The sequence below is a fragment of the Alosa sapidissima genome, chromosome 23, assembly GCF_018492685.1.
Source record: "Alosa sapidissima isolate fAloSap1 chromosome 23, fAloSap1.pri, whole genome shotgun sequence".
Taxonomy (NCBI): Eukaryota; Metazoa; Chordata; class Actinopteri; order Clupeiformes; family Clupeidae; genus Alosa; species Alosa sapidissima.
The window spans coordinates 28,608,155-28,618,195 of NC_055979.1; the positions used below are offsets into that span (position 1 = coordinate 28,608,155).

The window sequence follows — 10,041 nt, forward strand, 5'->3', positions numbered from 1 at the left end:
ACTCAACACTCCATACTTTACTCCACAGAGTACAAACACAAAGACTGTGACAAAAATACTTTTATTTATTAATCTTTTTATTACTCCATTTCAATGCTGTAAATTACTGCAGTGAATAACTGAATTACTGGAATGAAATGTAATGCCAAAGAAAACACAACAGAATATGTTTAGCATGTTCATGTTCAGCATTCTCCCAACATAAACACACACAAATCATTTAATAACAAAACGAAAATGTTTGCAAAAAAGGAGACCTTATGACTCAGCAAACAATATGCAATGAAAAGTCTCTTCACAATGATAAACATCCTCTAGGGGAGGCCGAGGTGAGGCCAGCGCTCCTGTCTGATCGGAGTCTCTACACACAGGTGAGTTCACCTGTCGCCTTCGCATTCAAACAAACTCGGGTTCCTTGTGTCAGGTAATTCCCCTTCAGCCCTTTCCTCTGCACCACCTGTGAAGCCATGGGTGTGTGTGTGTGTGTGTGTGTGTGTGTGTGTGTGTGTGTGTGTGTGTGTGTGTGTGAGGGGGTGTATAGGCCTGGAACAGGGAGGGTCTATCTTCACCCCCTTGGGGACATGCATGGGGCAGTTTGCGGGTTCTGAGGGGCTACTTGTGCCGGAAGCGCTTGAAGAGAGGGTGCAGGTGTTTCCCTGCAGCTGCAGCTCTGCTGCCCCTGCCAGAGTGGTACTCCATGTAGACGGCGTCATCTGCCCCAGACATGGAGCTCATCATACCTGGCCGCCGCGAGAACTGTGACAGAGAGGGGAGGATAGAGAGAGAGAGAGGAGAGAGAAAGGAGAGAGAGAAAGAGGGGAGGGAGGAGAGAGAGAAAGAGGGGAGGATAGAGAGAGAGAGGAGAGAGAGAAAGAGGGGAGGATAGAGAGAGAGATAGTAAGATAGAGAGAAGGAGAGAGAGGGAGGGAAAGAGAGAGAAGGAGAGAGAGGGAGGGAGAGAGAGAGAGAAGAAAAAGCAGTATGTCAGATCAACGACCCAGCAATGGAGGAACAACAATGCTGAAGGTCAATACTCAACAAACACAACGCAAAGCAACACTCTGAGTGGAGTCCACAGGGGTAGTGCCCGCTTAAGACAGTAGTGCTTGGGATAATGCTTGGGACAGGCTCGACACAGAGGTGCGGAGTCCACAGGGGTAGTGCCCACTTGAGACAGGCTCGACACAGAGGTGCGGAGTCCACAGGGGTAGTGCCCGCTTGAGACAGGCTCGGTGCGGGGTGTGCGGATTTGAGTACCTGAGGCCTCCCGATGCCCATCTCTCCGCTGACCACCTCGTCCTCAGCGTCCAGGTCGGAGGCGGCGATGACCTTCTGCAGGAGCAGCTGCTGCTCGTCACGCGTGGAGAACATCAGCTCCTCCTCCTCCATGCCCGCCATCTTAGTGATCACCTGGGGGAGGACAGACCAGACCAGACGAGGGGGGGTTAGTGATCACCTGGAGACGAGGAGGGGTTAGTGATCACCTGGGGGAGGAGAGGCGAGACGAGGGGGGGTTACTGGGGGCAGAACAATCCTTACTTATTATTTATTTACTGAAATACTTATTGGACAAAAGTACCATACATAAATACCATACATAAACACCATAAACTTACTACTAAATAGTATGCAAAGGAAATGCACAAAATTCAGACATGAAATCTACCCAATAATGAGCACAATAACATAAAATAATTTATTATAGTAAAATATTAAAATGGAGAATATACAAATAATATGGTTGATGTTATCAGTGCAACCATGGAAGGGACAAGCACAAAATCGGACACCTAAAATCAAACTCACCAATAATTAGTGTAATAAAAATATTACAATGGACAACATATGGGGCATTCACTGAAGAGATTTGCTAAACACAATATTTTCATTAATTATAAGCTCATACTTTAATGTTACTTTTTACAGTTTTGCTATGACCTCTTTGGAAAATAAATAATACATTTTTTAACTAAAAACAAACTAGATAAAGAGAGATCAAGTCCATGAGAGAGAGAGAGGAGAGAGAGAGAGAGAGAGAGAGAGAGAGAGAGAGAGAGAGAGAGAGAGAGAGGAGAGAGAGAGAGAGAGAGAGAGAGAGAGAGGAAAAAAAGAGGGCAAGAGAGAGAAAGACAGAGAGGGGGGGGGGGGCACGTGTGGCACGTGTGTCTTAAATAACGTGCGGTAAGTGTTCCACTTGCTCCTGCTGAGCTCGCACGGCCTCGGCCTCTTAAGGCCAACGTGAGACCAATACCTACCCGCCCTGGCAAGCCTTTCTGTCTGGTCCCTTTGGGTCGCTCACCCTGCATATTACATGAACACTAATCATAACAACCTTTTAGGCCATTCACACCAAGAATGATTCCTAGAGCAATACTTTTTTTGCCATTATCGTTATAGTTCATATGAATGTCAATGTCCACACGTGAACAATAACAATAACAATAACAGCATGAAGAATGATATTGTCCGGTTTGGGGTTATTTCAGTTATCGTTATAGTTGCCATTCTTTGTGTAAATGGCCTCTTTAGACTTCCCAGAAAGCTGTGTTTGCTATAACAGTAACCATACTCTTTCTTCCTACACTGTTGGTCTCCCTCTCATACTGTACACTTTCACCGACTAAAAAGCTGAATTTCCATGACCTGCGATGAACAGAAAAAACAGGCCACCTTTGGTGTGAGCAAACAACCAGCCACAGTATCTTAAACATCCATTTGTTTGTGCTTTATGTACGAACTGAGATATTTTCTTCAACTTAAAGTTTGGACTGCTTAAATATAGTACACAATTATGATTACATACCTCTAATAATGGCCTAATGCATTATTCATTTGCCTGAAGTCATTGCCAGGGTTCCCACTCTAAGTCAAATGTAAAATTCCATGATTTTTCCCTGACAAAAAAACTGAATTGTCATGACTTACTATATAATGAATGACACAATATACTGACCAATGATTTCAGGGCAGCCGCGTAGCATTCAAGAATATTTTACTTTTTAGAGCGGGAGATGAATAAATAGGCATTGAATAAACACAGTTGGGCAAGCAGTAAAGCTAATAACCAGATATACACCAATTATGCATGGAAATATTTGCATTGATGTATTTTGGCAAGTAAATTTTACTGCTACAACAAAAAACTGCTACAACAAAATTCCCTGATATTCCATGACTTTGCCCCAAAAATTATAAAATTCCCTGATTTTCCATGTCTGGAATAGACTATCCAAAATTCCATGATATTCCAGAAATTCCATGACCCGTGGGAACCCTGGATTGCAAATTGTTGACAAGCAAGAGGGGTAGTCCAATGCAGAAAAATACTGCACGGAAAACATGGCTTTTGATTAAATCCTTGGTAAATTTAAACATTCTACAAACAAATTTCCCTGATGTTTATGACTTGGCCGCAAAAAAATGATCAAATTCCATGCCATGACATTTCATGTCTGAAACAGACTTTTTAAAATTCCATGATATTCCATGACCCATGGGAGCCCTGTGCTCTCTCTCTCTCTATCATACTGTACATACTCTCTCTCTCCTTCCCCAGAGGATGACAGTGAAGTGAGTGTGTAAAGGGGGGGAAGCCCAGACCTTGAAGCTGTAGCCCTGGTCGACGAGGAAGCGCTGTCTCTTGGTGGAGTAAGCCATCTCCTGAGTGTCCTGGGACACCAGTGAGTAGAAGTAGGCGTTGTACTCCTCAGCCACCATCCCTACAGTAAAGAAGGCCAGGAAGGGTGTCGTCAACAACAAACAACAACAACAACAACACACACAAAAATAACTATAATAACAAGAGCAGGAGGGGTGTCCTCAACAACAATGTACACAATAACAAAACTCAACATTTAACAACAATAATATCAACATAGATATTAAGTTTAAAAAGCAACACAAATTACATTATTATGTTACATTGTTGTAAACAATTATAATAAAACAATAATATACAGAATATTTTGTATAAGAAATGTAATCCTTCATAGATATGGAAAGTAACCGAATCCAGTCTTTTCATGCCTTCTAATCTCTCCACACAGCCGAGCCGCTAATCCAAAGTTCAGTTAGATCAGGCATGAACTCTCCGCTGCACCAGGCTCCGAGCATGTGAACGAGTGTGATGCCTGGAAAGCTCCGGTAATGACTGACTGCTTGACTGAAAGCCCCGGCACTAAGATTAGCTAGTCAGAGGCTTAAACTCCTGAACAGATATTACGGATGCCGCTTTTTCGCTTGGAGTTGAACTTTTTTTCAATTCGAGGCACTCAGCCATTCTGGACGCTTAAGCAGTGCATGGCGCTTATTGCGGTCTGATCACAGGCTGATAGCGGGCTCACCCTTCTTGGCACGGAGGACTCTGCCGAGTCTCTGCGCTTCCTGTCTCCGGGAGCCGCCGTGAGACGAGATCTGGATGAGAACATTCGCTTCGGGCAAGTCAAAGGAGGTGTCACCCACCTGAGAGATGGAGAATGAGAGAGAGAGAGAGAGAGAAGGAGGAGAAAGGGGGGGAGAGTAGGTGAAAAGGCCACTGTTAGGGAATATGCCTTACCATTTTTGTTGTTGAATGTACATAGATAGAGAGACAAAGAGAAAAGGAGAGAGAGTGTGAAAGAGAGAAAGAAACAGAGAAAAAAAAAGAGAGAAAGAGTGAGTGAGTGAGTGTGTGTGAGAGAGAGAGAGAGAGACAGACAGACAGAGAGAGAGTGAGTGAGTGTGAGAGTGAGAGAGAGAGACAGAGAGAGAGAGAGACAGAGAGAGAGAGAGACAGAGAGAGACAGAGAGAGAGAGAGCGAGAGACAGAGAGAGAGAGAGAGAGAGAGAGAGGCCATCATGACACGTGTCCACTACAGTTTCTCCTTCTCAGCTCACACAGCTCTGGCCGCTAGGCCCACGTGAGGACTCCCACTTGCCCTTCCTGGCACCAGTGCCCAAGCTCATTACTCCACACACTCATGTGGTCTCTTGTGGTGTGTAAGCCTCCTCTTCACCATCTCTCTTTCCAATCAAACTGTTCTAAACTAACAATCGGGCATAGCAACAGTAACTAAGGGGGTATGGCTTTTGCCATCGGTCAATTTCTGAGGAACAGCAGTAAACTCTCTGCTGGACATCAGACGTCCCATCAGAAATGGAACTGGTTTATTTGTGTAAAAACAAAAAAGGGCTGAAATTCCAACTACTCAAATCAAACAAAAATGTCGCATGCACCCATACTTTTAGACGTACAGTTAAAGGCGCTGCTGGGTAACGTCACTTCTGTTGACGTTCAAACTAAACAGAAAGCTAGCTCGCTACTTCCTCACCCTCCCTCCCAATTGAAACTCTACTAAACGTGCATCTCATCAGTGATTTGCTGGAACAGTTTATGTTTTTATGGGCAAGGTTTGCCCAAGTTGTTTTGTGGCCGTTTTTGGAGCCTGGGTTGTCCACAGAGATCGCCTGTGTCCTGAATACACTGTTTTTACAGTGTATTCAGGACACAGGCAGCTAGCGGATGGTGAGGTGACGTTTGCTGTAAGTGACAAAAAATGTTTTAGCCTAAAAAACATATGACATCGCTTAGAGCACCTTTAAGAACAAAATGATTCATACCCCTGGTAAATATTGAAAATGACACTGCCACATGGTTAAAGGTTGTAAGACAATGTGGTAGAAAAATGGAATCAAAAAAAGAAGTGTTTTCATCTTTTTTTTTTTTTTTACATTTTTATGAAAAATGGCATGTCCACAATTATTCATGAATGAATGAATATATAAATGTTGGTTAGTGTTGGTTGGGGTCAGGTTTACCTCGCATTTGGCCGCAAACTTCCAGTGAACTTCTGGTGACAAACCTAATTTGCATATGACATTGCTGCAATTTGTTCGGTCCTGTTTGAACCATGCATAACTAAATTCCTCTCCCTTTTACTCACCACTAACCAGGCACTATTGGTTCTCATCTCTATAGGGTTGGTAAAGTACTGTATGTCATTACGGCCAATATTACAGCTGAATTTTACCATTATTCCTGACCTTTAGTTATATCACCGTGGTAATACCTGGATCCTTAAGAAAGAACCACAACACACGGAACCAACTATGAATGTTGCCAATTCATTTCTCAAAAATATGCAATATCTGGACGTAAGACTTTTAAGGCCTAAAATTGAGATGATGACATTTTAGACTTTTTAAAATGTCGCAGCAACCGTGTTACTTGTGCCTCATAACGGCTTTGTGGAAGTGGTGGTCCAAGGTTACCTTGGAGATAAAGATGGTGGTGGTCCAAGGTTACCTTGGAGATAAAGATGGTGTTGATCTTGGGATTGTGTTTGAAGTTCTGTAGAATCTGCATGCGCTCCCCTTGCGACGTGGGTCCATAGATGTAAGGTCTGCCAGGGGGAACGAAAGACAATAAATGGTAACCACTAGGACATGGACTTCCTGAAGTGGTCCAATCCCATTAGAAGGGAACCCCAAAGGCAGTCGACCGTCACTACATGACTGCAGGACAGAGGCAAGCATGGCCATTGAAAGCATCATCACACAAAAGAAGAGGTACTGTAGGACTTCCTGTATATATATTACACTGATATTACATTATATCAACATAATACACAGACATCATATATAAACATGTTACACTGATATTACTTCATATCTAAATATTACACTGACTTTACATTATTATTACTCTTATTATTACTCCTCTGACACAGACCAGCAGACTTGTTAAACGAATAAAGACATTTCTCCAAAAGACATTTCTCTGTTTTTTTTATTTTGTTGTTGTTTTGTGACCTCTGCTGCTAAAAGAAATAGTTCTTCACGCAAAAAGTTTGTTGTGTTTCACGTTACATGATAATACTGTAGGAGCTTAATTTTCTCACTCAATAGCTGTCAAATGTGACATTATAAAATCACTGCTCTCTGTGAAGTCTTATTTTATGTAAAAAAAAATAGAGTTTATAGCAAAGATTTTTGATTTATAGCTTAATGGTCCAACTTGACTCCCTGCGGCTACGGAGTAGAGCTGCTCGGATAAGCCACTTCATTCATTCAATCAGTCTCACACCTCCTTCCCTCTCTTAGCTCAACCAACTCAAGCATGTGTGTGTCCTCATAGGCCCTAGGAACTTAATTCATTCAATCTCACACCTCCTGTGTGTGTTTGCAGCATGTGTGTGTTTGCACCATGTGTGTGTTTGCTTCTTATCCCAATCAACTCAAGCATGTGTGTGTCCTCATACGCCCTCTACGAAACTTAGGAGTTTCGTAGAAACAGCAAAGCTGCTGCAGACTTACTACGAACTAAAAGACTGATTAGTGCTGCACGCTCAATAAGGCCCAATAAGGTCTCTCTAAGTCCGGAAAACCCTGCAACAGAGCGTACCCAACCGTACACATCAGCGCTGACCAGTAGAACACAAATAATAAACAACAAAACAACCCAACCCCCACCCCCTTAAACTTTGTCATATTGTGGGTATAGTGCTTCCGAGAGAATAAGGTAAGGGCGTACTTGTTAAGGCGAATGGCGTATTCCTTGAGCGCGAACACGTTGTCGGCGAAAACAATGATCTTGTCGTTGCGGCGCTCGTGGAAGCGAATGAGGAACTGGCAGGCGCGGAACTTGTTGGGGTTCATGGTGTAGAGGAGGATGCGCTTCTTCGTCTTGATGGCCACGTACTCCCGGTAGAACTCAGGAGACATCGGGCACCACACCTTCAGCGGCACGCACACACACACACACGCACACACCCACGCACGAACGCACATACACACACGCACACAAAAGACCAAAGATACACAGCAGATAAGACAGACATAAAATGTCCAGCTAATAATGAACTAATTAAACTACACCCTGGGTCTATTTTACTCCAAAAATGTCTTTATATTTCATTATATGCAGTTCTTGCACCTTCAACATCTATCAAACTGGAGCTGCTGTCTCCCAGCAGGCATGTCAGCACTAGTTTCTGGTAGCATTCCTGTGGTCGCATAGCTAATCTAGTCAATGCTTCATCATCAAATCCCAACACCTGAACTCCTGAAATCAAAACAGTAAGAGGAACCAGCTGCACTGTAGACATCATACAGTAATACAAACGAAAAACTGAATGAAAAATGAACTCAAGCACAGGTATATATTAATTACCACAACACAAGCACAGGTATATATTAATTACCACAACTCAAGCACAGGTATATATTAATTACCACAACACAAGCACAGGTATATATTAATTACCACAACACAAGCACAGGTATATATTAATTACCACAACACAAGCACAGGTATATATTAATTACCACAACTCAAGCACAGGTATATATTAATTACCACAACACAAGCACAGGTATATATTAATTACCACAACACAAGCACAGGTATATATTAATTACCACAACTCAAGCACAGGTATATATTAATTACCACAACTCAAGCACAGGTATATATTAATTACCACAACACAAGCACAGGTATATATTAATTACCACAACACAAGCACAGGTATATATTAATTACCACAACACAAGCACAGGTATATTAACCCTTAGAACCCTAAGCTGTTTTTAGGGCATTTTCACTACCTTTATTCATAAGGATTTATTCTGGTAAGAGTCACACACACATATTATATATTGTTTTTTTCAGCAGAGTCTAGGCTATCCAGATATGCCATCATTTCATGTATTAGTACTAGCATTGATTTTATTTTGATTTTTAAAGAATTAAAATATATATTATAAAAATTCTTATATTTTGACCTGTATCTCACCACAGCAAGCTCATAGCTCTACATGCATTTCATGTGTGTGTAGGGCTGACTGTCGGGCAATATAATTGCCATGTTGGAGGGATACTCTGGGGCTGAGCAATTTACAGAAATATGTGGTGTGTGATTTACGGAAATAAATGCCATTTTTTATTTAGCGATGAAAAATGACCATTCTGCGCTCCATATCTGTGACACGAACTGATCTGACCTGACTTGACCCAAGTTTGCCTGTTAGCATGTGTGACTATGGTGTATGCACTCATGATGATTCTCAACTTTTTACTGCATTGCCATGAACAAAGTAAAGGCAAAAAAGGTGTTTCTTTGTTGAACAAATTGGGATGCAATGTGAGCCTTGAATTGGATGCCATGCAGGAATTTGCTAGGATCTCAAAACCGGATTATGAACATGTTTTGCCATAGAGAAACACACGATAGCGTTGGATTATAAACATGCTTTGCCACAAAAACAGACAAAAACGTGGGGTAAGTCCAGCTATATGAAGTTATTATTTTGCTGTCACTTCGTCTGTTTTATAACCCAGAAGGATGTATTTGGTATCAAATGATCGCTCTGTGTCTCCTCTTTCATCTAACATACGTGGCATATATATCCGATCACGGGTCCGCGAGTAATTACTCCGAGAGTAATGGGTGTGCAGCGTTGGTTTGTGTACATGACTTTGCAGTCACTTCGTCTGTTTTTATAAGCCAGAAAGATCGATATCCATGGTACCAATATATAGCCCTGTTTCTCCTCTTTCATCTGATATGCTTGCCATATCTATGCGATCACGGGTTCGCGAGTAATTCAAACGAGAGTAATGGGTGCGCAGGTGAACGCGAAGAGAAGTATAGACTGTAAATATGATGCAATTTGATTTAATTTCATTATTTTTTAAAATTTTCATACTTGATCGTACAGACAAGTGCGTAGTCTCTTTGGAAAGCCCCACTTCTTCTCGGTCATGCAATAAAGGTTTTATCTCGTTGCGATAAACAGTCGCGGAGCAATGTAACAGAGAAGAAAGGGTGTGTTTTTTGACGCACTTTGCGTCAATCGGGTTCTAGGGGTTAACTAACACAGCCACAGGTAAATATTAACTAACACAACACCACCACAGGTGAGATGAGGATTTTCTCATCAATGTTGCCTGGGACTCTCGTTGCCCTTGTTGCTAAGGGCTTATCTTGTGACAGTGCATCTGTGCTTTATATCCGCCTTTCGCTTTAAGACCAGATTTTTCTTGGTCAGAGGTGTAATGAT

The 10,041-nt window shown here is 42.2% G+C and overlaps 1 protein-coding gene across 2 annotated transcripts in view; it reads right to left on the minus strand.

The window, feature by feature from the left end:
• Positions 1–42: 42 nt before the first annotated feature.
• The window catches only part of ercc3 (excision repair cross-complementation group 3), a 22,078-nt gene continuing 12,079 nt past the window's right edge, over positions 43–10,041 (minus strand). Inside the window, exons 10-15 of one of the 2 annotated variants that reach the window (XM_042080807.1) lie at positions 7,511–7,713; positions 6,284–6,380; positions 4,344–4,461; positions 3,601–3,719; positions 1,258–1,410; positions 43–756 (exon numbers count right to left, since the gene is read on the minus strand). In XM_042080807.1, coding sequence (XP_041936741.1) covers positions 613–756; positions 1,258–1,410; positions 3,601–3,719; positions 4,344–4,461; positions 6,284–6,380; positions 7,511–7,713 — 834 coding nt within the window. In that variant the 3' untranslated portion in view covers positions 43–612. Of the gene's footprint in view, positions 757–1,257; positions 1,411–1,430; positions 1,485–3,600; positions 3,720–4,343; positions 4,462–6,283; positions 6,381–7,510; positions 7,714–10,041 lie in introns of those variants that run through there. The other variant, XM_042080809.1, reaches the window with a different exon arrangement.